Consider the following 27,488-nt stretch of genomic DNA (forward strand, 5'->3'; position numbering starts at 1 on the left):
AGGCCAGAGAGAGAAATAGTACAGCGAGCATGGCTCTTGCCTGGCATATGGCAGACTCAGGTCAGTATTCGACACCCCACATGGGTTCACAGAGCCTGCCAGGAGTAAGCCCTGAGCATTGCCAGGTGTGGCCCTAAGCAAACATACAAAAAGACACAAGACTGTTAGAGTTCAATACTAAAATGTTAAGCATTAATTATAGAATAGGAATATTGGGAGGCCGGAGCCATAGCACAAGCAGAGAAGACACTTTTGCCTTGCACACAGCTAACTGGGGTTCGATCCCTGAAGCCCATAGTTTCCCCAAGCCTTCCAGGAATGATTCCTGAGCAGAGAGCCAGGAGTCAACCCTGAGCACCACTAGGTGTGGCCCCAAAGCCAAAAAAAAGAAACTAGATTCACTTTTTTTGTTTTTGTTTTGTTTTTGGGTCACACAGGCAGCGCTTAGGGGTCACTCCTGGCTCTAGCTCAGAAATCGCTCCTGGCAGGCTTGGGGGGGGGGCCATATGGGATGCTGGGATTCGAACTACTGTCCTTCTGCATGTAAGGCAAACGCCTTACTTCCATGCTATCTCTCCGGCCCTAGATTCACTTTTCAATACTGAACAGCATTATGTTTTCTTCTGGGACCCAGGTGGTGCTCCTGAGGTCTAGGCACCCCAGTGGGGATTCTTGGTTCAGTGGGCTGGCGATTCAGTTGTGTTGCCCATGGATGCAAAGATGCTCAGCCCTGGAGGTCCTAGGGGTTCACTGGGCAACCCCGAAGGAACTGCTGGGGCTTGAGTTGCAGGTTTTGTGTTTGTTTTATTTGTGGCCACCCCTGGCAGTGCTCAGGGCTTCCTCCTGGGTCTGCATTCAGGAATCACTCCTGGCAGTGCTCAGGGACCACTTGGGGGTGGTGCCAGGGATGAACCTGGGCCACCCTCCACATTGTGCTTTCTCTCTGGGTCTTGGGGTAGCATTTTCGTAGGTCTCAGTGTGAGGGAGATGAGGTTAGCTGGTGACCGGCTTGCTGGCTCCTTGGCTCTCTGCAGGACTTGCTACATGGTTTAACCATTTGTTAGCAGTCATTAACTGAGGAGAGAAGAACCAACAGACATCTTAGGCGCCTTTTCCTTTTAGACCCAAACACATGCAGCAAATGTCCCCTAGTGCCTTCACGTCTAGATTATTTCTGTTAATTCTGCTGTTGACAGGTAGGTTTTGTGCCTTCTGAGATTTCGGAGATAAACTTGATTGCCTAATGGGGATTATTGAAGGGACTCGAGATGCCTTCTAGGAAAGGCTGGGAGGTGCAATGGCCTGCCTTGGAGTTTATTTCCAGTATATTCCAGCCTCATTGGGTCACAAAGCCACAGAACTGTTTTCACTCTATGTGTGGTGCTTCTCCCCCCACCCCCCTTTTTCATGACCCACACTTAGCAGTGCTTGGGGCCCATGGCCAGACCTTGCAGAGTTCTGGCAGGTGGTGAGTGGATGCTGTGTTCAGGGCCATCGCCCAGTCACTGGTGATGCGAGAGGAGGTAGAGATGTAGTGTGAGGGACTGAACTCAGTCTCAGGTGCCATCAAGTGTGCGATCTGCCACTTGAGCTATTTGCTTCAGCTCCAGAAATTTGGGGGGAAGGACAGGGAGAGGGAGGTTGGGCCACAGCCATGTGCAAAGCAAGTGCCTTATCCACTGCACTATCTCTCTGGCCCCCAGAGTGGTGATTTTGTAAGATATACTATGAACACCTAATAAACAGGCATTCACTAATTCTTCCTGAGAATGAGTTATGGCTTAGTCAGCTGTAACTGATCAGTTTGCCCTTTGCATCCTCCTCATTTTAGCTTGTATATTGTCTTTAGAAATGGAACCAAGGTAGAAGATCAGAGTCTTGTTTTTGTTTTGTTTTGGGACCATACCCAGTGATGCTCAGGGATTACTCCTGACTCTGTGCTCAGGAATTTCTCTTGATGGGCTTGGGGGGTGCCAGATAGCAAACCCTGGTTGGGGACCTGCAAGGCAAACACCCTCTCTGCTCTACTGTCTCTCCAGCCCCAGCTCAGAAACTTTTTCAGATAGAAGAAGACCTTGATTTCTATCTTAGGTCAAATTCTGTGTTCATAACCAAAAGAACGGATTATTTATGAGTAACAAAATGGCCTGCCTGGGGAATTAGAGGCGCTTCTTAAAACCTCTATCCTCCCACCCAGTCTTTATTATTGTTGGAAATGCTTTTTTGGCAGGTATGTTGTTTTGTGAATATTTCCATTCCTAGTATTGACAATAATGCATGCAGTGGCCGGTGTCCCTGCCATAGGGGCGGCCTTTCACCTGGCCCATGTGGAAACCTGGAGGAAGTCCCTCTTATGTTTTTGATGGTAAAGGATGTAAGTAATCACTTCTCCCATGCCAAATTAATGGAGGGCGTGTACTTTCTTTTTCCCTCGTGATTACGTAGGTAGGAAAATTGGATGTTCCAAACAACGCATGGAAAATTGTTCCACACCAACATAACTTTGTCCTGTGGACACAGTTAAAACCTTTTTCGTGGAAAACAAAGCCACAGGTAAACTGTTTAATTCAACCCAGTGCACTCTCAAGACAGGAATGCAAAGATGGATTTGAATTATTTGAAACATTTAGGTGATTGTTTATCATCTTAGGGTTGCTGAGGATGTAAACTACCTATGGATAATGGTCACCGAAGCCCATGGCTTACTAAGCTGGGGAAGACATTTCTAGAAACAATTGAGAGAGTTTTCATAGACTGCACCCAGCCAAGCTTTGCTCTGATGAGCTCAAATTTACCTTGGCAATACTTTACACAGACTTTTTGAGGAAAGTACACTAAGGAGGCTTGCAGCCCCTTAGACCCACGAGTGTAGCATTTTGCAGCTCTCTTGAGGTTAGCCTTTGAATGGATTTATTTAGTTTTTTTCCATTAAGAAGTTAATTCCAGATAAAACAAAAAAGAAAAAAAAAGTTAATTCCAGGGGCTGGAGCAATAGTACAGAGGGTAGAGCCACCTGCCTTGCAGGTTCAGTTTCTGGCATCCCCTATGTCTCGAGTGTGGACCCACTCATTCCAAAATTTGCCTATAGATGGATGGACATGGAAATTATTACGCTGAGTGAAATGAGCCAGAGGGAAAGACATAGACATAGAATAATCTCATTCATCTGCGGGATAGAAGAAAAACAAGAAATTGTATGGTAATCATACTCAGAGACAATAGACACAAAGGTCAGGAGGTCCAGTCCAGGCTAGAGAGCTCACCACAAAGCATGATGAGTGTAGCTAGAGTAGGAAAAACTCAACTAGGACAATGATAGATGGAACTGTTTGCTCTCAACAAGGACTCGGAGCTGAAAGGGGAGAAACTAACAGACAAGGAACCCCTCCATTAACAATAGGGCAAACTGCATAGTCAAAAAGAAAAGGGGAAGGGGGAGAGAAGCAATTTGCCTACTCTTGAGCAAGGCAGGGGTGGGGATTAAGGGGTGGAAGAGAAGTGGGAAACATCTGTGATGGTGATGGGTAGGGTGCACTGGTGAAGGATGGTGTACATTGTATGACTTAAACCCAACAGGTTTAATGCCCCCCACCCCAGCTAGTGAGCCATGGGCTTTGGTGACCATTATCCATAGATAGTTTATATCCGCAACATCCCTAAGTAAGTCATGCTAAAGCTGTGGGTTAGTATGAAGGAAAATAGTGGAAATTTGGTGCAGCCAAGTCCTGTGCCCATTCAAACGGAAGGCAGGAGTCTATGTTAGAATCAGCTTTCCCTCCCCAGCAGAAAAGATGAGTCTTTGTGTTTCTGGGGCATTTGTTTGTATATCCACAGCCAGCCATGCTCAGGGGCTGTTCTGGGTCCGGTGCTGAGGACTCATTTCTGGCTCTGCTAGGGACCGTGTGGTGCCAGAACTCACCCAGGCCCCCTGCGTGCGAGGTCTGTGTTCATTCCAGCCTGTTGTGCTCTCCCCAGCCCTGCATTTTTTGTTTATTTTCAAACTCTAAAATGATTTAAAATATCCTAGTGCTTTCTTGGTGTTAGGATATTTCCTCTGAATTATTTCTCTTGGAAGACTTGAAACTTGGTTTAAGCCTTGGTTTGTCATTCCACGCCGGAGTATTTTGCTTTTCTTTTTGGCAGGGGGAGCCACATCTGGCAGTGCTTGGGGGTCACTCCTGGCTCAACTCCAGAGACCCTATGGGATGCCGTGGATCGAACCCGGGCCTACTACATGCAGGACAAGCTCCCTACATCTTTCTGGCCCTGTGGAATGATTTTATCTTTAGCCACACTGAATTATACTTGATTTATTAGCTTCCACTGTGTAAGTAAAGGAAATAATGTTTCTTAAAAACCCAAAAGGTGTTTGGGTAAAATCAAGCCATTTTCTAATCCTGGAATCTGCCTTATCAAAAATGAACTATCCCCCCCCCCCCCAAATTTAACTATCTAGGGACCAGAATGCTACTGAGTGTGGCTCAAAAACAAAACCAAAATTAATTATCTGTAAGTATAAACTGGTTTTTGTTTTTTGGGGGGGCCACACCCAACCGTGGTCAAGATGTATTCCTTCCTGGCTCTGTACTGGGGGACCCTCTGGGATGCTGGGAATCGAACCTGGGCTGGCAGTGTGCAAAGCAAGAACCCTCCCCAGTGTCCTATCATTATGAACCCCCTGAAATATCTTCCATAAAAGAATGCTTCAAATAGAACCCATGGAATTTCAGTTGCTTATTTCTGGTTCTGAACCCTAATTTTTAGGCAAGGAAGAGAGGAGTCACGTGTATGAGTAAACCCAGTGTGCCTGCTGGAAGCAGTTAAATGTGTAACCCGAGGAACTTGAGTGAGGTTTTAAAGGGACAGCTAGTATTAGTGAAGTGTTTACTTTAAGTGAAAGTTCTAAGGAGGTGTTGACTGTATATTGAGAGCAGGGTGTATTTGGCGTGCAGACCTCTCCCTGTTCTGTCATCTAGAATTAAGATGGGCGTTTGCAAAGGGGGATCATGGTGAAAGACAAACTGTCCTCCCTTCCGCTCCCATCCCGCCACCACTCGGCTCTTGAACTGGGTTTGTCTCCATGAAAACCCTCACTTGCAGTTTTGTCTTCACACCTTAGCATATATGATCAGCATTTCTTCATATGAAGGACACAGTCCTTTGCTTTCTCCAGGCCAGTTCCATAGCAGCATGGATAGAGATCCCTCAGTTTCAAAGAGAGGTTCCCGGTTCATTCATTTCTGTAACACCCTCTAAAGATAGTCACTAACTCTAAAACTGTTAAGTGCTGCCCTCTTGCTTTATTTTGGTTCTAAAACTACATCACTCTGGGGGATTTTTGTTTTGTGGCGGTGCTCAGGGCTTACTCCTGGCCCCTGCACTCGGGGATCACTCTTGGCAGTGCTCAGGGACCATAGCGGGTACCAGGGATCAGACCTGGGTTGACAATGTGCAAGGCAAGTGCCTCAACCACTAGACTGCCTTTCTGGACCCTATTTGGGGTCTTTGGAATCAACATTGTTTTTTTTTTGTTTGTTTGTTTTTGGGCCACACCCCGTAACGCTCAGGGGTTACTCCTGGCTATGCGCTCAGAAGTTGCTCCTGGCTTGGGGGACCATATGGGACACTGGGGGATCGAACCTCGGTCCGTCCAAGGCTAGCGCAGGCAACGCAGGCACCTTACCTCTAGCGCCACTGCCTGGCCAACATTGTTCTTGAGATACTAGATTTACCTAAACTTTTCCCTTGTTTATGTGTGATTTATTTTACCCAAAATGCCCCTTCGGCCTTTTTTTTCCCTACTGTTTTATGAACATCATTAATCTACAGTTTGTTTTATTTGTTTACTTTTATCCCATCAAAATTTTTTTAATTTGTACACTTTTAAAACTTAAAGATTTCTGTGGACATGCCATATTTTTTTAATTTCATTTCTCAATCTGTGATTTTTTTCTTTTGCTGCTCTTTGCCATTTTGTTTGATCTGATTTCTTTTGGTCCTTCCCCTTTTAAATCACTTCTATTCTATATTTTTTGGGTGCTTCTTAATGGGACTTTTATCTCTCGAATGTTGTTTTTCTCTTCATTTCGTCCCCACCCCTTTTGAATTCAATCAGCTTGGTTTTCGTTTCCTTCTGCCATAGTGTAATCTTTTCTTTGAACCTTGTTTTTTCTTCTTTGAGCTCATTTTTTTTAAAGGGGGGCATCGTGTTTCCAAAGGTTGTCTTTGAGGCTTTGGAGAACTATTTATCTGAACTTTTCCTGTTGATCTTTGAGTGCTTCTTATATGCTTTTAGTCTATGTTTTCCTTTTTTTGTTGTTGTTTGGACCACACCTGGTAGTGCTCCAGGATAACTCCTGCCTCTACTCTCAGGAATTAATCCTCATGAGCTTGGGGGGGCCGTATGGGGTGCTGAGGACCAGATGGCCTTACCTGCTGCACTAATCCTCCTGTCCCATCTATATTTTTCATCTTAACATTATTTTTTTGGGGGGGGGGTCACACCCGGCGGCACTCAAGGGTTACTCCTGGCTCTGTGCTCAGAAATCACTCCTGGTAGGCCTAGGGGACCATATGAGATGCTGGGATTCGAACCACAATCCGTCCTGGATCGGCTGCATGCAAGGCAAGAGCCCTACCGCTGTACTATCTCTCCAGCCCCAACATTTTATCAAGATTTTACGCAAAGGGCTGTATTGGCTCCTGTCTCTTGTGGTTGATGATGCTGTTGGCTGGTTGGTTGGTTGGGGATGAACATGGGCAGCTGAAGGCTTGTGACCCCAATAAAAATTCATTCTTTCCTTTGTCAGTGATTCCATTTCTTTTCTTTTCTTTTTTTTTTTTTTTTTTTTTTTTTTTTTTTGTGGTTTTTGGGTCACACCCGGCAGTGCTCAGGGGTTATTCCTGGCTCCAGGCTCAGAAATTGCTCCTGGCAGGCACGGGGGACCATATGGGGCGCCGGGATTCGAACCGATGACCTCCTGCATGAAAGGCAAATGCCTTACCTCCATGCTATCTCTCCGGCCCAGAAATGCCATTTCTTACCAGAAATGGATGACCAGATAATTGGGTATGCAAGCCGGTGAACAGATGAGTGGACAGCAGTAGGGCGTTTACCTTGCAAGTGGCAGGCCCAGGAAGGATGGTGGTTCTAATCCCAACATCTCATATGGTCATCCCCTTCCCCCCTTCATGCCTGCCAGGAGTGATTTCAGAGCACAGAGCCAGAAGTAACCCCTGAACACCACCAGGTGTGGCCCAAAAACCAAAAATATAAGAATAATTCCCAAAGACAATAGAAATGTTGCATGCAAAGTGCAGTTAAGACAGAGAAAGGACTGTTATGGCAAGAATAATTGGAAATTATTGCTCTGGACAAGAAATGGGTTTTGAAAGGAGATGATGTGAAATGCATGATGCCCTTTCAGTAATTATAGTACAAACTACAGTGTCTAAAAGGAGGGAGGGGAGAGAAAGAGAAGAGAGAGAGAGAAAGGAGAGAGAGAGAGAGAGAGAGAGAGAAAGGAGAGAGAGAGAAAGGAGAGAGAGAGGTGTTTGCCCTAGGGGCAGACTGGGGATTTGGGTGGAACTGCAGGAGGTAAACTGTGGACATTGGTGGCAGGATATGATCACTGGTGAAGACTTGGGTGTTGGAACATTGTAAGACCAAAGCTCAACTATCAACTCATGGTGACTTAAGAAGGAAAAATAGTAATAATTGGTTGCAGCCAGTAACTCTGACTTAGAAACAATAATCTGCAGTTCAGTTGGACCCGGCTGTCTGGGATGTTGTTCAGCTTGGTTTGGAGACCGGGGACTCTTGGTATGGTGCTCAGGGGCTCACTCTCAGCAATGCTCAGTGTCCCGTGAGGTGCTGTGGATTGAACCCAGGGTTCTTGCAAGTAGACCCTAAACTTTAAACGCACGAGCCCTCTTCCGGGTTCCCAGAACTAGTTTACCCAACTGTTTTCTCCTAGCCCCTGGCATGAGTCTCCTTAGTGTGGTCTTGTCTGGGCACGGAAGCTTACAATTTGGCCACGTCCAGTCCACCTTAGTGCTGGCCTCATAAGGCTTGTGGATTTTTGTAGCCTAAGAAATGTTGGCCTGGGGCCGGAGCAATGGCGCAGTGGTAGGTTGTTTGCTTAGCATGACTGACTCAGGACGGACCATGGTTCAATCCCCCGGCATTCCATATGGTCCCCCAAGCCAGGAGTGATTTCTGGATTTCTTTTCTTTTCTTTTCCTTTTTTTTTTGGTTTTTGGGTCACACTCAGCTGCACTCAGGAGTTACTCCTGACACTAAGATCAGAAATAGCTCCTGGCAGGCTCGGAGGACCATATGGGATGCTGGGATTCGAACCACTGTCCTTCTGCTCTAAGGCAAACGCCTTACCGCTGTGCTATCTCTTTGGCCCTAGATTTCTGAATTTCTGAGTGCATAGCCAGGAGTAACCCCTGAGTGTCACCGGATGTGGCCACCCCCTAAAAATAGTTGGCCCGGCCCAAGTCTGTAAGATTTTTCTCTCTTTTGTCCTACATGTTTTATAGTTGTCTGTTTCATATTTAGGGTGTTTATTTTTAGTGGGGGTTGTGTCGGGCCACACGGAAGGTCCATGGGTCCTGTTCTTTGAAGAGCTGGAAGAGATCATGTGGTACTCGAGGTTGAATCTGGATCTCCTGCAGCCGCACCGCAGCACTTCCAGTGATCCCCCTGTGCTAAGTTTTAATCACTTGCAGATTTTATTTTATGGGGCTACACCCGGTCACAGTAGGAGTTACTCCTGGCTCTGTGCTCAGAAATTGCTCCTGGAAGGCTCTGGGGACCATATGGGTTGCCAGGGATCGAACCTGGTTCAGCTGCATGCTAGGCAAATGCCCTACCCACTGTGCTATCAGTTAGCCCCACTTGCAGATTTTTTTTTTAAGGGCCACTCCAGATGCATGGTGAGGACATGGTAGGTGGTTATGGAGGGACCTGGCAGACACCTGGTCTGCCCCTTCTGCTCTGAGTTGAATTTTTCTGTGTCAAGCGGTGAATGTCATGGTTTATTTGTGGGTTAGGGTAGCGAAGGGTATTGCTCGGCTCTCTCTAGTTCAGTGCTTAAGAATTGCAAGGCTCCGGGGCTGGAGAGATAGCATGGGAGATAAGGCGTTTGCCTTGCATGCAGAAGAATGGTGGTTCGATTTCTGAGCATAGAGCCAGGGGTAACTCCTGAGCGCTGCCGGGTGTGACCCAAAGCCCCCCCCACAAAAAAAAAAAAAAAAAAAAGATTTGCCAGGCTCAGGGGACTGTGCAGCACTGGGAATTGTAAGTTCGGGGCTCCTGCTGGCGAAGCATGTGCTTGGCCATTTAGGCCATTTCTTGGGTTCCCAACGGTTTGTGTTTTCAGATTATTGCCATTCAGGGGTTGGGGAGATATTAATGGGGCAAACTGTTTGCCCTGCATGCGGGTTCAGTCCCCAGCATCCAGATGGTCCTCTGAGCCCCGCTGTGAGTGATCCCTGAACTTAGGACCAAGAGTGAGACTTGACATTTACCAGTTGTGTCCCCCGCCCCCCAATAAATACAGTTTGTGCTATTCAAATGTTCCAGGGCTGTTGGTTGGCAGATTCTACTTCCCCCCACTTTCCCTCTCTGGGAAAGTCAACTGGCCATTTGCCTGGGTCTCTGCATTTGGGTTTGTTCTAGTTAGAGGATTCGGTTGTTCCCTTGTTCCTTGATTCTCTGATTCGATGGAGATTCTTAAAATCAAGTCGTGTGAGCTCTCCAATTTGCTTATTTTTCCTGGGCATGTTCACATGTCTTTTGGGATGGGTGCATCCATTTCTCCCAAATAAACAGCCTGCTGGGACTGTGATGGAGAGGACACGGAACGCATAGTGCAGGGTGGGAAGGGAATTACTAACATTTAAACTACTCTAACTCAAGAGCATGATCTGGCCATAGCTGCTCTGTTTTGGAATTGGGACTCTGCAAAATGGGGTGCCCCCTCCATAGTGCTCAGGGAACAGCAGAGTCACACTTGGCAGTACAAGGCATGAGATACAGAACATCTCCAGTGGCAGACATGGGCTTTGCCCTTTGGGGCTCTCCCCTAATGGAGCTCCTGAAGTCTCCCCACATAAGCCCTGCCCATTGGGAGTCTCCCCATGAGCCACGCCCACTGCGACTCTCTCCCGTGAGCCCCACCCATTGAGATTCTCTCCTGTGCATCTTCTCTACTTCCTCACCAAATTTATTCTGATGTATTTGTTTTATTTGGTGTAGGGGGCATTCCTGTCAGTGCTCAGGACTTACTCCTTGCTTTGTGCTCAAGGATCACTCCTGGAAGGGCTCAGGGGAACAGTGAGGTGCCTGAAATCAAACCCAGGTCTGCCAGGTACAAGGCAAGTGCTGTTCCCTCTGTACTCTCACTCCAGTCCCTCAGGCTTCTGATTTTTGGGGGGTAAAAAAGGGAAGAAAACCCTCTTCTTGTTCATTATTTTGATCACTTGAGATGTAATTTACATACTATATTCGATTAAAGCACACACACCTGGGTGCTTTATATTCTGGAATATTCTTTGATACTCTACTATTAAATTGAATTTTAATTAATCAGACTGAATTAAAATCAAATTTATTTAATATTAATTTTAATGTTTTAATATTCTGGAATATTCTCAGCCAGCGTCCCAGTGGAATGGCAGAGCTAGCCCTGCCCCACAAGACAGCGTGTCCCCTGAGTTATCACCTCCACTTCCTCCAGCCCCTCATCCACCCACATGGGCACCCCAGTGCCAGGCAGTCATATCTGGGTGTACCTGTAGTCTTCCCACTTTTATCTGTGGAGTGGCGGGAAGGTTGTACAGGAGTTCAGGCTCTAACCCTGCATATGGCCAGCCCCATTTGGGTCCTCATCACTGCATGTGTCTGCCTGGACTACTTCTGAGCATCAGGCTGGGAGCAGCCCCCTGAATACTGTCAGATGTGGGCCCCTTGTCTGAGAGTTCCTTTTACAAATCTTCTTTCATTTAAGGATAGTATAGGGGGAGGAATCGAGAAGCTGGGAGTGGAGAGGATTGGTGACCACACTTTCAGCCACTCTCTGGATTCCTTCTGGTCATGCCATCCACGCAGAGGCCATGTTAGGTTTGGTTAGTGGTACTCCAAGGGACCAATACGTCACCACGAATTAGTGAGACCAGTGACTGCGACCCCCTAGGTACTTCGGATAGAGGAGGAGGCCTCTCAGAGTGGACCCCACACATGATACATGTCTTAATTTCAGGGGGTCAGTAACTGCTAGGGTTTGGGTCCCACCTGGAGGGGCTCAGGTACTACCCCTTGCTCAGTGCTTAGGAGTGATTCCAGGTGGTTCTCAGTGAACCATATGCAGTGCTGAACCGGGTGGTCCATCAGGGTGCAAAGCCAGTGCTTCAGCTTCTGTGCTGCATCTCCTCAATGCCTTTCACAGAACCAATAGTACATCTCTACTGGAAAACTTTAAAAGGAAGGCAAGGCAAGGCAAATATAAGAATGCAGGGGCCAGAGCCACAGCACAGTGAGAATTGTGTTTGCCTTGCATGCAGCTGACCCAGGTGTGATCCCTGGCATCCCATATGGTTCCCTGAGTCTGCCAGGAGTAATTTCTGAGCACAGAGCCAGGAGTAACCCTTGAACCCTGCTGGGTGTGGTCCCAAAATCAAGAAACAAAAGAGTATGCATAAGTATTTGTTTTCAAACATATGCTCACATATGTTTATGAGCACACTTTTCTTTCTGTTGTTTTGTTTGGAGAAAAAAACCTGGCAGTGCTTGGAGCTACTCCTGGCTATGTGTTGGGGGACCCTGTGGTGCCAAGGATCATCCCCACAGCCCCCCCCTCCCCCCCCCCCCCCCCCCCCCCCCCGCATGCAAAGTTTGTGCTCAGCCCATTGAGCTACTCCAGCTGTCCTGCACATACAGAAGCCTCTTCCTCTGAGTCAGTCTGGAAAAGTGAGCATTTCGAGAGAGAACAAGGGAAGGATTATTTGGGCCTGCTCACTTCTCTGCGACTGACTTCATTGGAATTTCCTCCTACACATTCAACTTGTAGCGAGATTGCTTATTTTAAACACAAAGCCAAATTTTATTTTAAGGTAGCTTTGCTTTCTTCATGTTTCCTTCATGTTCGCTTGGGAGGGGAGTCACTGGTTTTCTAATTATTTATTTATTTATTTATTTATTTATTTATTTATTTATTTATTTATTTAGGTTTTGAAGTCACAACCGGTGGTGCTTGGGGGGGGGTGCCAGGGATTGAACTGGGGTCCATCCTGGGCTGGCCGCTTGCAAAGCAAACACCCTACCACTATGCTATTGCTCAGGGCCCAGTTTTTCTCTTTTTTTTTTTTTTTTTTTTTTTTTGTGGTTTTTGGGTCACACCCGGCAGTGCTCAGGGGTTATTTCTGGCTCCAGGCTCAGAAATTGCTCCTGGCAGGCACAGGGGACCATATGGGGCGCCGGGATTCGAACCGATGACCTCCTGCATGAAAGGCAAACGCCTTACCTCCATGCTATCTCTCCGGCCCCAGTTTTTCTCTTTTAAAAGACAATGCCCCAACTGGCATGATAACACAATGGGGTGCGTGCATACCTTACACCTGGTCAATCTGAATTAGATTCTGGGTATCCTTGAGCCTGCCAGGAGTAATTTCTGAGTGCAGAAGCCAGGAGTAACCCCTGAACACTGCCAGGGTGTGGCCCCCAAACCAAAAACCCAAAAGAAAATATCTTCACATTGTTGCTGTTTTGATTTGTATTTTTTGTTTTCTCGAATAACCACCTGTTGCAAGGAGCCAGATGTGAGTGACAGGGAGATGACAGAGCTTTGCAAAGTTCAGACAGACTTTTAATATTCAACACCTCGCGGATTCTGCCTAATTAAAGCGTTCCTTTAATTAAGACCACACCGCCCAGCCCTTCATTAAAAATTAGGAGCACAGGAAAAGTCCCTCCTGGGTCCTTGGAGAGGATATTATAGGCAGTCCCCATTGTGTGGGTCGCAGAGTGTCACCGGATTGTAGCTGCGTCGCGGGCCTAATTGCAGCCATGCAGCAGGGCCAGGTGGGTGCGGAGCCAGGAGGCTGCGGCTGCTGCCCTGGAAAAGGCTCGAAAGCCCCGTAGCAGGAGGCAGCTGCAGCAGCCCCTCTGCCTTCCCCAGAGACGTCCTTGCAGACCCCCACCGGCCCCTGTCTGTCACGGCGGGAGCAGGTAACATGACAGGCTGGTTGAAGCCATCTGTTGGCGGCGGCCGAGGCTGGGCACCGCATGTTGAACCCGGGCTCCGGGCTCCAGCTCCCTCCGTGCTAACAGTCTCGTTTCTGGTGTCACAACAGGTGGAAGTTGACGGGTCCAAGCTGAATGTGACCGGCTCGTGGAACCTGGCTTCACCCTTGTTGTCTGTCAACGTTGACGGCACTCAGAGGACAGTCCAGGTAACGGGGCTGATGGGTTCCTGGGGGAGGGGGTGTCCCCCTTTTGATGCCTGTGAGTGCCAGAGTGGATTTGGGGTAGTTTCACCTGTCCCCAAACACGTAGACACACACACACACACACACACACACACACACACACACACACACACACACACACACACACACCCCTACTCACGCCTTCTGTCATTTTCATCTAAGGAGATCTTGGGTCTTGTCCTGAGCCATCTGCTTTTTCTTTGCTTAGCATAGTTTGAATCTTGTTTTGTTTTTGTTTTGGGGACACAGTGCTCAGGTATCTCTGTTGTCGGTGCTCTAGGGAGCATAGGGGATTCCCGGGATTGAACCTGGCTCAGCCACGTGCAAGGCAAGCCCCTGCCCTGCTGTGCTATGCTTCTGGCCCCAGGAGGGTTGGCACCTTGTTCTGTCCTGCAGAAAGAACGCTGCATGTTTCTCTAAAAGGCGTAGTGGGGAAATGAATCCTAAATTGTAGCCCTTGCTTGATGTGTGATGCTGGTGGGGCCCCTGAGTGACTGACGTGAGGTGGGGACAAGAGAGGTAAGAAACCCTAGAAGAGAATCTGCCACTTTTTCTCTCTGTCTCTGTCTCTCTCTCTTTTCTCTCTCTCTCGCTCTCTCTCTAGTTCTCTCTCTCTGTCTCTGTCTCTCTCTCTCTCTCTCTCTCTCTCTCTCTCTCTCTCTCTCTCTCAAAATTATACCGCTGTGATTTACCAAGAGGTTCCTCATGCAGACTTTTTAGGCATTAAATGTTCGAACACCAATCCCATCACCAATGTTGACCTTCCCTTCATCAGTGTCCCCAATCTTCCATGCTCCACCCCAACCCTGCTCCGTTGCAGGCACAAACAAGATTTACTTTATATTGTTTGTAACAACACAAAGGCAAATGGAATGATCAGAGTAAACTTGGTGGGTTGCCCGTTTAATAAAATAAACTCGCTAAGTGGTGTTGTTTCTATGGGAGGGTGTAGGGTGTGGTGCTGGGCTGCCGTAGTCCATGCAGAAAGGGGAACCTGCCCCCACCCTTCTGAGAAGGCCCAGAGGTTTCAGCCTGGACTCTCTGGGGAGAGTCAGGGACCATGATTTTCTTTTGGAGCTTGGTATAAGAGCTGGGCTGCCTTTTTTCTCTCATTGTCTCTTGAGGCTGGAGATGGGTGATTCCTGTCACGAAAATCAAACCTGGCATTATTTCGAAGGCCACCCGGTCCTACTACCGGAGTTCTACACCCTGAGGAAGGGAGTAGTTAAGTTCTTCATGTGACTCCATACTATATTCTTGGGGGAAGCCGAATGTTCCTCCTGGAAATGGCTCCCTAATCGTTCGGTCACATCCCATTAGGTCCCGTCATCTGACCGCATTCCCAATCTTCACTGGTAATTCTCACAAGCTGCACATCACCCAGCCACTTCTCTTGCAATAAATTGTGCTTTGGCATGTGCCATGATTTGGATAATGAATGCCATGGGCCATTCACTTCCTTTAATGATTCTCAATCACCTGTTTCAGCTTGGATTTGACCTTGAATTCCCACTGCCTTGCTGAGGGCCTGGCACATGGAAAGCCTCAGTCATGAGGCGAATGAATGGAGGAAAGAAGGTTTGCGTGGACAGTCTTCTTGTGTTTTGTGATTTCAGAAATTAGCTTTGTCCTAATTACATCTTGAAAAGCTCATTTTATTTTTCCTCTGCCTTCATTCCTTTTAGTTTGTGTTATGGCAGAGCTATTTGCTAGCCCTTTGCTCATTTGGGGGCGGGGGAGCTTGGACAACACCTGGCTGTGCTCAGGGGTTACTCCTGATTCTGTGCTCAGAAATCGCTCCTGACAGGCACAGGGCCCATAGGGGATGCTGGGGATTGAACCTGGGTTTGTTTTGGGTTGGCCGCTTGTGGCAAATGACCTACCGCTTTTTTCATTTTTTATCCCCCCCCCACATTTCAATATTTGCAAAATCTCTGCATCATTCCAGAACACGCTTAGTTCTGCATCTTCTTTGTAACCCGCAAATAAGATGCTGGCAGCCACAGACCCAGCTTCACACTGTCCTGCCTAAACAGTCAAGTAGCTGCCTTTGCTGTCACCTTTATTGTTGCCCTTTTCACCAGGTCCCCTGCCCTCGGCTGTTCTCACTGATGGGGCCACTGTAGCCGGCTTCTGTGATGGCCACATAACCTCCCACACTTGCTCAGAGGGTGGCAGGTGCCCTCTCCCTGGGGAGGCCACTCAGGCCTCATTGGTGACCCCACTTGCCTTCTTGCTCTTGCTACTTTGCTTTCAGCCTTGTCTGGGGCTTCCAGGAAATCCTCAGGGACCAGAGAAAGTCTCTCCAAGTCCCATCTGCAGAACATAGAGCCAGGAGTAAGCCCTGAGCACCGCTTGGCATGTCCTTCCCAAACCCAAACCCAAACCAGAGAAATTGGAGCCACAAAGCAGCATCTGGAAAAGGCAAAGGCTGCCGCTGTGAAATACAACATTGTGTAGTGCGGAGCCACTAGCGTCCATGCTACAAGCAATGAAAGAGTCTTCATAGCTATCTTAACAGTCTCTTCATATACTTAACCAACTCTTCCTCAGTTATCATTGAAGGAAAATATAACGATAGTTTCTCACATTTTTTTCTTTTGAGGTTGGGGGTATACCAAGGTTTTCCTTGCGAATGTGGAGCTTATAGGCATCACCATTTATTGAGTAGGTCTTAATGGTGTCATCTGAGAACCTGACAATTATTTCTCTTTATGGGGGAAGGGAGGTTAGGGTGACAATTTGAGCATCCAGGGCTGCTCCTGACCCTGTGTTCAAGGCTCCCTCCCGGTGGTGCTCTGGGGACCATATGCGTTGTAGGGATTGAATTGGGGTCTGCCTTGTGCCAAACTAATGCCTTCACTCCTATACTGTTTCCAGGGCTTCTTTCTTATCCTTTTTTTTTGGGTGGGGGGGCACAACCGGTGATGCTCAGGGTTCACTCCTGGCTATGCACTCAGAAATTCCCCCTGGCTTGGGGGACCATATGGGATGCCGGGGGATCGAACCATAGTCCATCCTAGGTTAGTGTGTGCAAGGCAAACACCCTACCACCTGCACCACCACACCAGCCCTCTCTCATTTTTTTTTTTGTTGTTGTTGTTTTTGTTTTTGGGCCACACCCGGTGGTGCTCAGGGGTTATTCCTGGCTGTCTGCTCAGAAAAAGCTCCTGGCAGGCACGGGGGACCATATGGGACACCGGGATTCAAACCAACCACCTTTGGTTCTGGATTGGCTGCTTGCAAGGCAAACGCCGCTGTGCTATCTCTCCGGGCCCCCTCTCTCATTTTTTAAGAAAAAAAGGTTTGTTACTAAATGTAATTTAATCACTATGAAACGACAAAGTTATTCATGATTGGATTTCAGGCATACGCCAATCCCTTCACCCATCGCTGCTGCCCTTTCAAATGCCACCCCCCCCCCATTGGCCTCTACTCATCAGGCTGCTTCTATGAGAGGTACTTTATAATATATAAACTGTTTCATACTGTGGTTTATACTGTGTTTCCGCAAATGGTTTCCTGCAAAACCACTTTTTCCGCAAGTGGTTTTTTGCAAATGTTTGCACTGTGGTTTCCAGCACTGTTGCTGAGAGTACTTCATACATGACACTTACCCCCTCCCTCCTGGCACCCTCTCCTCCTCCCAGTAGAATTTTTGCCTCTCCAGTAGATGTTACCCCTTTCCTGTCCTATCCCCAAGCCCCCTCAAGTGGCATATTTCCTATTGGGGAACCAGTTCTCCTGCTCTTTTGTTGTTCCACCATTCTGTATCTTCATATCCACATCTGAGAGAGATCAGTTTATATAATATAATATAATATAATATAATATAATATAATATAATATAATATAATATAATATAATATAATATAATATAATATAATATAATATAATATAATATAATAATATAATAAAAAGATATAAACATATATTTATATAAATATTAGTATTTATATGTATTATATTTATATATTTATGAAGATGTTTACATAAATATATAAATAAATATATGTATGATATTAAATAAATGTATAGTATATATAATTACTTTATGAACTGCAGTTACGAAATTGTTCATGATTGAGTTTCAGTCATAGGATGTCCAACACCCTTTACCAGTGCACATTTCCTGCCACCAATGTCCCCAGTTTCCCTCTTGCCTCTGGGACAGGCACTTTGCTTCTCTCTCTTTCTCAGTCTCTTCTTGATTCTGTGTTGGTCTCTCCCTCTGACTAACTTCACTCAGCATTATGCTCTCTAGGTACCTCCACGGAGCAGCAAATTGCATGACTTCTTTTCTTCTGACTAGGCAATATTCCATTGTGTCAAATGCACCATAGTTGCTTTATCCAGCCATCTATTATTCTTGGACACTTGGCTTGTTTCCAGATTTTGACTATTGTGCTGCAAGAACATAGAGGTGCAAATGTCTTTTCTGTTTTGGTTTTGGGTGCTTGGGTGTAATTCAAGAAGTGGAGTTGCTGTGTCAGATGGAAGCTCAGTTCCTAGATTTTCAGGTGTGTCTATATTGTTTTTCCAAAATGGCTGGACCAGTCGACATTCCCACCAGCAATAAATGAGAGTCCCTTTCTCCCCACATCTGTGTCAACACTAGTTTTTATTGTCCTTTTTGATATGTGCTAATCTCTGTAGTGTGAGATGAGATATTACTTTTGATTTGCATCTCCCTGATGATTAGTGATACAGAGCATTTTTTTTCATGTACCTTTTGGCCATTTGTAGTTCTTCTTTGAGAAAGATTCTGTTCATTTCTCCTCCACATTTTTTGATGGGGTTGGATATTTTTTTCTTGTAAAGTACTACCAGAGCCTTGAATATCTTTGATATTAACCTCTTATTAGTTAGTTGGTGTGTAAATATCTCTCTCAATCTGTGGGTTATCTTTGTATCTTAGTCATCATTTCATTTGTGGTGCAGAGCTTATTAATTTAATGTAGTTGGTTTGTTTATCTTTACTTCCACTTGCTTGGTCAATGGTATTTTATTAATGAAGATACCTTTTACTTCTAAGTCATAAAGAGTACTATCTATGTTTCCCTGTGTACCTTAAGGTTCAGGTCAGATATTAACCCCTGACCGCTGCCGGGTGTGACCCAAAAACCAAAAACCAAAAAAAAAAAAAAACCAAGAAAGAGGTCTGAGTTTATTCTTAGTGCATGTAGCTGTCTAGTTTTCCCAGCACTACTTGTTAAAAGGCTTTTTTGTCCCTCTTATAGAACATTCCAGAATGATAGAACTCTGATTATTTTATTCCAAGGACTCTATATATTTCAGAAACATATAGAAATATATATTTTATGTGTTTAATAAAGATAAAATAAATCTTAGGAGCCAGAGTGTTGGCACAGGTGGTAGTGTGTTTGCCTTGCACTCGCTAACCTAGGACAGACCACATTTCGATGCCCCAGAGTCCCATATGGTCCCCTAAGCCAGGGGCGATTTCTGAGTGCAGAGCCAGGTGTAATCCCTGAGCATCACCGGGTGTGGCCCAAAAACAAAACAAAACAAATCTTTTAACCTTGCAAAAGTCTCTTCAATTTTACTTGGAATACCTCAAAAGAATGTACTATTTTGTGCTATGTGACTTTTCTGTTGATACTTCTCTATCATTAGCTTTTTTTTTTTTTTTTTTTGGTTTTGGTTTTGGGTTACACCCAGTGACACAGTCCTGGCAGGCTTGGGGAACCACTGGAATCCATCCTGTTTTGGCCGAGTGCAAGGCAAGCACCCTACCACTGTGCTATCACTCCGGCCCCCCATGTTAGCATTTGCTTGCAGAATCACGTTGCCCGAACCTTGGCAAGCAGCGCTGACTCTGTGCCATGGGGCGGCCTCAGCCTGGTATAAATTCTCCCCACCTGCTCCCAGCAGGCGTCTCTAGGCCTCAAGTGCAGCTCGAGACTTTTGAAATAGCTTGAGATCCTGCTAAGGTCAAACAATTCCACATTTGTGTGTTGTGAAGCTATTCTTGGTTCCACATACCTTGGCACTAGAGTGTTGTTTTTTTTTTTTCCTTTCCTTCTTCTTTCTCCTATTGTGGCTTATGCAGTTGCCAAGGAAGATAAATTTCTTAGAAATAGCAGTGCTGATCAGACTGCCAGCCATGCAATTTCTCCATTGAGTGAGTTATTGATAATCACTTAGGTGGGAGTCATTTTCCATGTTACGGCGGGTCAATTTGGGGTCGTGGCCCATGGATCTCTGTTGATTGACCACAGGAAGTCAGATTAAATGCATTACTTGTGAATCCAATGTGGTGCTAAATAGATCCTGTAACTTCAGATGTTTCTTTTTTTATGTGAAGTTTTTGTTTTTGTAATATCTTTATTTAAGTACCATGATTACAAATATGATTATAGTTGGGTTTCAGTTATAAAAATGAACACACACCCCCCTTTACCAGAGCAACCTTTCCACCACCAATGCCCTCCATCTCTCTCCTCCTCTCCCACCCCTTGCCTGTATTTCAGACAGGAATTCTATTTATCTCACTCACTGCCATTGTCATGATAGTTGTTAATGTAGTTATTTTTCTAACTGCACTCACCACTTACTGTCATAAGCTTCATATCGTGGGCTGGTCCTTCCAGCCCTCATCTCTATTTTATCTGGGTACTGTTACAATAATTTTCTTTTTCTTTTTTTGGGGGGGTTAGTTGGGTCCAACCCAGCGGCAGTGTTCAGGAGTTACTCCTGGCTCAGAGCTCAGAAATTGCTCCTGACAGACTTGGGGGACCATATGGGATGCCAAGAATTGAAACGAGGTCCTTTTTGGGTTGACTGCATGCAAGGTGAACACCCTACCACTGTGCTATTGCTCTGGCCCATCTTTTATTTTTCTTAAATCTTTCTTAAACTTCAGATGTTCTTATTGGTTAAGTCGCACAGGATTTTACACAGGTCAGGGCCATGAGCTGAAAGTTGGGCGTGTTTGCAGGTCCAGAACTCACCCACATCTCTTTCTAAACTCTGGCCCACACATCTCTTTGGAATAGATTTTGAGCATGTAAAACTTGATCTCATTTCTTGACAAAAAAGAAAGAAAGAAAGAAAGAAAACAAAACTGTCATCCCATCAGCAAAAATGAAGCATTGTTATTTTTTTGGTTGGGTAGATTCTCTTGACTTCCAACTGTGTAACCAACTTTGGCTTTTAAATGTGCATAGATGCTAAAATGAGGGTTTTAAAAGCACCTTTCCCTTGTTCTTTTACTTTTAAAAGTACCTTTTACTTGCCCATAGCCAGAGCACAAATTATCAAAATTTGGAAGTTATCATCTTGTGTTTTAAGGCCCCAAACGAATGTTTTCTGTGAATAAACTTCTCACCCCAGCTCCCCCAAGAAGTAATTCATTCTTATTTTATACTAGTACATATAGTTACTTAAGTCACCAAATCTATTCTGAATACAGAGACAATATTATAAATCTATGGCATGGAGTAAGTAGAGCTTATTACTTTTTTTTTTCTCTAGAGAAGTAGAAAGTGAAGGAGTAATTATTAACATCTCTGTTTCACATTCCTGAAAACATCAATTATTGTTCCATGTTTGAGAGGCAAGCCTGCCAGTAGAACCATAAATAACTCCTCTCACTATTTTACTTTTAAAAAAAATATAATCATGATTTTACAACTTGAGAGATGGGTCATGATATAGTCTAAAATATTAATTTTGATCAGTCCCTCCTGCTTTTGGAGCATGATCCTCAAAGCTTAGAACATTTCCTGTCCCTGTTGGCATATGCTTTTATGATAATGAAGTTGCTTTCTAAAAATGTCATGTGGAGATTGGAATGATAGGACAGAAGGAATGGTGCTTGCCTCCCATGCGACCAACTTGGGTTTGATACCCAGCATCCTATATGGTCCCCTGAGCACTGCTAGGGGTGAATTCCTGAGTGCAGAGCCAGGGGTAACTCATGAGCATGTCCGGGTGTGACCAAAACCAAACGAAGTTAAATAAAATGTAATTATCAGTGTTTTCTCTTCTCTCACACACAATGCATTTTTTTTTTCTCTTTGCCCTTTGTTAACTAGAAAATGATATGAGGGTTATTGCCGGAAGACACTGTGACTACAGTAAACTTGGGGATAATGAGGCAGCTGCTAGAGATGATAAGCTAGACCCCACGATAGTGGCCTTTGAAACGTGTTATCAAGTTGGAAATCTGCTAGGAGAAAAAGAAAACTCACTTTTTCTCTTACTGTTCAATCAGTTGATTTTTAAAGGTGAAATCACCTCTCATTTCATTATCTCAGGAAGCTGAGTTTGGGAGAAAATTTTATATCACCTTGCGATCAGTTTTGCTTTTCCTGGCTGACTTTGCTAATTAGGGAGGAAATTCAGTTTGAAGAAATGTCTAAATCATTATGCTAACCAAGTCAACTCCAGTAGTCTTTAAAGTAAAACAACAAAATAAGAGTTCTTACTGAGGCCAGCGATGAGCAAGGGGTGGGGGATGCTTGCTTCGCAACACTGCTGATCCAGGTTCAATCCCGGGCATCCCATATAATCCCTCAACCACCTCCAGGAGTGATTCCTGAGTGCAGAGTCAGGAGTAAGCCCTGACCATTGCCAGGTATAGCTCAAAAGTCAAACAAACAATAAACAAGGACAGAAAATAGAGAAATCCTGTTAGTTCCACAGCAGGGGAGAATTTCCAGGACACTGCTAAGCAAAATCAGTTACAAAAACACTTCACCCCCCTTTTTTGTGATTAGTTTTGTAGCTTTCTCTTCAAAACCTTCAATTTATAGAGGTGTTGGGTTAATTAGTAGTGGTGGGGTTGGTAGCAGTATTGTGTTAAATTATGGTGTGGTTTTGTTTTTATTTTTAGATTTAATGGTGTATTTGATTTATTTTGGGGGTATGCTGGTTGTATTTGGTTGTACTATTGCTATGGTCATGGGGGAATCTTTGGAAGTTTGGGTCTCTAATGATACAGCATTGGTGATATTTATTTTAGGGGTGGCCAGAGGGATGACTGGTGAGTAGTTATTAGGTCACTAGAGGATAGTGTTGTTAGAGGTGGTTTTTTAGTGTTAATGGTGAAGGTGGTTGGGTTATTTCTGACACTGGTGATCCTGGGTGTTTAAGTGAGGAGGCCACGAATAGTGTGGTTCTTTATGGTTTTTGACTTGTTCTTGTATCAGGGTGGTCTTTAGTGGCATGTGTTGTTATGAAGAATGTGTTGGAATAATTAACTAGGATAAAGCTGATTATCAATGTGATTCTGAATGATAGGAAGTAAGACTTAATCATTTTGTTTTGATTAGATACTACGATAGACGATGAGGCTTGAATTTTAGAGTGTAGGTTGGGTAGTTCCGTTTCTGTTTGGGTCATATTTGCAGATATTTTCTGCTTTCGTAATCCAGAGGATGGGATCGAACAATGAATGGTAATCAGGGACTAACCTAGTCCGAGATGGCAAACCTATGGCACGTGTGCCACACGCAAAGGCCTTGCAGCTGGCACGCGGGAAGGTCCACAATTAATAAATTTATAAAGAGTTTTTAGATACTAAAATCGTGTTATTAAGGTTTAATTAATGTGCTGACACTTTGAGGAAATTCTTTGGTTTTGTGCAGCAGTTTGGGCACTCGGGCTCAAAAAGGTTAGCCATCACTGAGTGATTCATTTGCAATGGGCCAGCTTGTGGAAACAGTAGAGCAACCAATGACCGGGTCTGTAGGAAGGGGACAAGGTCTGGAGGATAGGGACAAAATGGTTGGTTTCTGGTCTCAAAGATGCATCAGAAGGAAGCTACCCATCTGCTGGAGATCAAAATTTGGTTTGGTGTGTGCAAGGCAAATGCCCTATCTGTTGTGCTATTGCTCCAGCTTTTTTTTTTTTTTTTTTTTCAATTATTATTTTTACCTCACAAATAGAAAAGGTCTTCCAGTTCAAAGTCAGAGAGCCACAGCAGTTTCTTGGAGAGGCTTTCTACATCCCCAGTTCAAAGCTGCCACTGCATATCATACCATGCTGGTAATAGGCACAGAGCCATGGACCAAAATCAAGTGTCAGAATAGATCTAGATATGAACAGCCCATTAGTTTTGGCACCAGTGTTGAGGAATCCAGTGGAAATTTCTCTCAGAACCAAAAAGGTGCTGCAACAGATGAACCTGCTCTGGCAGGGAGAGGGGTGATGGATCATTTATTAGCTGGTGCCCTTTGTCAGGGGCTGGAGACTGACGAGATTGGATTACATTGGGCAGGTAAAGAGTCTTTGAAACTTGGTGGAAGTTACTCAGTCTTGATTGTGGTGGCATCTCACGGTGGAGTTCTGTACATTAAATGGGACAATTTGGGGTACAGCAGAAAATTTGAAAACACACACACACACACAACATTGCAAATATATAGGGATGATGGCTGGGGAAATGGCAGCGTGAATGAGATCACAGAAAGAAGAAGGACCTAGAGAAACAGGGCTGAGTCTCATCTTGGGGGACACTGGATAGAGGTAGGAACAATTCAATAAAGGAAGGCCGAGGAAGATACAGGGAGCCAGAGAAGGAAGTGTGGAGAGAAGGAGGCACTGTCCCTAGGATGAGTGAATAAATAGAGACAGTAGTGACTGTGTAAGGGACAGTGGGAACCATAGGTGTCCTTGGCAAGAGTGACCCACACATGAGTCAACAGAGACAAATGTCAGATGGAGCCTAAAAGGGACTGGAAAGACAATACAGAAGAGAGGGCACTTGTTTTGCACATGGCTGACCCAGATTCAATTTTGGCATCCCATATGGTCCTCTGAGCCCACTCAGAGTGATCCTTGAGTGTAAGTCAGAGATCTTCTATTCTATTTTACTAGCCATTCATTTTTATATTCTATATGTGTGCAGATAAATAGATAGATACATACATATGTAGCTAGAAAGTTCTATGGATCTTCTGAGCTTTGTTGCCTGCTTCAGGTAGGTAGGTAGGTAGGTAGGTAGGTAGGTAGGTAGGTAGGTAGGTAGGTAGGTAGGTAGGTAGGTAGGTAGGTAAGTAGGTAGAAGGAAGGAAGGAAGGAAGGAAGGAAGGAAGGAAGGAAGGAAGGAAGGAAGGAAGGAAGGAAGGAAGGAAGGAAGGAAGGAAAGAAGGAAAGAAGGAAAGAAGGAAAGAAGGAAAGAAGGAAAGAAGGAAGGAGGAAGGAAAGGGAGGGGGAGAGAATGAAAGAAAGAAGAAAGAGAGAAAGAAAAACAAAGTTCCATGGATCTTTTGAGCTTTGTGTGCCTGCTTTACACCTAATTTTTTTTGGGGGAGCCCACATTTGGCTGTGCTCTAGACACCCTTCCTATGTCCTCTTGCTCTGGCACCCCACCTGGCATTTCAGCAGAACAGGGTGGATGAGGGAGTGATGGTCTAGTAGGTAGGACACCTGCTGACCCAGGTTCAATTTCTGGCATCCCAGGAGGGTCCCCCAAGTAACCCTCAAGTGATTTCTGAGTTCAGGTCCAGGAGAAAGCCCTGAGCTTTGCCGGTGTGGCTCCAAAATCGAAGGGGAAAAAACATGTGTCGGTATAAACCGGGTCATACATTCATTTTGTTCCTTTTTGTCTTGCAGTGCCTTTCTCGGGATCCTGGAGGAAGCATGAGCCTTCAGTTTCTTGGTACCGTGGTGAGTAGGAAACATTTGCGTCAGTTCTTAGAGAAAAATGTTGCTGGTTCTTGCAGAGAAAAATGTTGTTTTCTGGGTCTCAGTTTGTGTTTCAACCCAGTTTCCTTCCCATCTGACTTTGGGGGGGTGAATGTGGTGTAAGAAGGGGCTCTTTGAAGTGTAAAAGAAACTTCCCGAAGCATTGAATTTTGCTCCTTCCTTTCTTTGTTGTTCTTTAGTTTTTGCTTGTCTTGTGGGTGGGGGCACACCTGACAGTGCTCAGAGCTACTCCTGGCTCAGTGCTCAGACCTCACTTCCAGGGATGCTGAGATACACGTGGTGATGGGATGACACTGGGGCCTCCTTGTGCAAAGCCTGTGCTCCGGTTCTTTATGCTGTTCCTCAGCCCACACCCACTGCTTCCACAGAAAATTATGCTTGTGCTTAAAATTATTTGCAGGCTTGGGGCCGGAGTGGTGGCACAGATGGTAGGGCATTTGCTTTGTACATGCTTCATGCAAATGTAGGACGCACTGTGGTTTGATCCATTGGTGTCCCATATAGTTCCCCGAGCCAGGAGCGATTTCTGAGTGCATAGCCAGGAGTAACCCTGAGCATCATCGGGTATGGTCCAAAAACCAAAAAAAATATATTTGTAGTTTAGGGGCAGGAGAAATAGTACAGTGGGAAGAGTGTTTGCCTTGCACGCAGCTGACCCAGGTTTGATCCTCAGCATCCCATACAGTCTCCTGAGCACTGCCAGGAGTGATTTCTGTGTGCAGAGCCAGGTGTCATCCCTGAGCACAGCCGTGTGTGGCTCAAAAGCTTTAAAAAAATTATGTGCATTTTGTTGAATATTTTCAATTCTTTTTTTTTTTTTTGGCCTGGAAAGTTTCTGTTTCCATAATAAGATCATATGATGATCCTTTTGAAAATCATGTCATTTGGGCCCAGAGAGATAGCACAGTGGCATTTACCTTGCAAGCAGCCAATCCTGGACCAAAGGTGGTTGGTTCGAATCCTGGTGTCCCATATGGTCCCCCGTGCCTGCCAGGAGCTATTTCTGAGCAGACAGCCAGGAGTAACCCCTGAGCAATGCCGGGTGTGGCCCAAAAACCAAAAAAAAAAAAAAAAAAAAAAAGAAAATCATGTCATTTATCTATTTATTTATTTATCACCATTTCCTTCTTGCTTTGTCTATTAAAGAAATGCCAGGTTCATAGTTTTAATAAAATGTAGTCATTCTTTTACCTTGATTATTTTCCAATGGATGAGTCATGTTCTATTCCATATGAAAAAAAATTTTTATTATTGTCAGAGGGAGTGTTGGGGGAGAAAGAACCACTCCCAGCAATGTTTTGCGCTTACTACTGGCTCTGTGCTGAGGAGTCATTCCTTGTGGACTAGGGGATCATAAGGATTGACTGTGATTGAACCTGGGTGCCAGGCAAGTGCCTTGGTCACTGCATGAACTCTCTGACCTGATGAAATTATTTTTATCTATTATTTGTGTTCCATAATGCTGTAGAAGAGTTCTAGGCATCATTTAATTAGCTTATTCTTTATTTTTTTCTTTATAAGGACCTTCCCAGTGATACTGGGGTGAGGAAATTGTGGAGGGGTTCACTTCGTGATACTCAACTTGCCAGAGTGTTTCCATGTCATTAGATTGTTTTTTTTTCTTTTGTTTTGTTTTGTTTTTGTTTTTGGGCCACACCAGGCCGTGCTCAGGGGAGACTCCTGGCTGTCTGCTCAGAAGTAACTCCTCGCAGATGCGGGGGACCATATGGGACACCGGGATTCGAACCAACCACCTTTGGTCCCGGATCGGCTGCTTGCAAGGCAAACGCCGCTGTACTATCTCTCCGGGCCTGTGTCATTAGATTGTTTAAGGAGCCAAACAATCTAATGAGTAGAAATGGCTCATTTTATGTAAATCTCAATACCAACAAGTAATTATGTGTCCCCATATCTTGATAGTCTATTGAGCAACTTTTTGCTTTGCTTCTTGATTTTTTCTTTCTTTTAAAATGACTTTTGTTTTATTTATTTTGCCCTTTTAATGGTTCTGATGTATTTTCAAACACATATAAAATACGTTTTAATGTGTAAGATAGGGCCCAGAGGAGATAACTTAACGGACAGAGCACATGTTTTGCATGCAGGAGACTTGGGTACAATCCTAAGCAATTTCTGGTCCCCCGAGCACAGAATTATGATAGCCGAGAGCACCCAAGAGTGTGAGGTATATTTTTTTCTTCCTTACAACCAAAGCTCAAACCATGAGTATAGTGGTGAATGGTGAGATATCTAGGTTGATATCTGTTGATAGCTGTCTCTCACTTTTTTTTAAATATAAATTATTTTATTTAAAGAAC

The 27,488-nt window shown here is 45.0% G+C and overlaps 1 protein-coding gene across 1 annotated transcript in view; it reads left to right on the top strand.

Moving 5' to 3' along the window:
* PCCA (propionyl-CoA carboxylase subunit alpha) overlaps window positions 1–27,488 on the top strand; it is a 263,459-nt gene that overhangs the window by 184,658 nt on the left and 51,313 nt on the right. Inside the window, exons 20-21 of the mRNA XM_049778616.1 lie at window positions 13,360–13,458; window positions 25,078–25,131. Of these exons, the coding sequence (XP_049634573.1) occupies window positions 13,360–13,458; window positions 25,078–25,131 (153 nt within the window). The remainder of the gene's footprint in view (window positions 1–13,359; window positions 13,459–25,077; window positions 25,132–27,488) is intronic.

This window comes from Suncus etruscus, chromosome 8, assembly GCF_024139225.1.
Source record: "Suncus etruscus isolate mSunEtr1 chromosome 8, mSunEtr1.pri.cur, whole genome shotgun sequence".
Taxonomy (NCBI): domain Eukaryota; kingdom Metazoa; phylum Chordata; class Mammalia; order Eulipotyphla; family Soricidae; genus Suncus; species Suncus etruscus.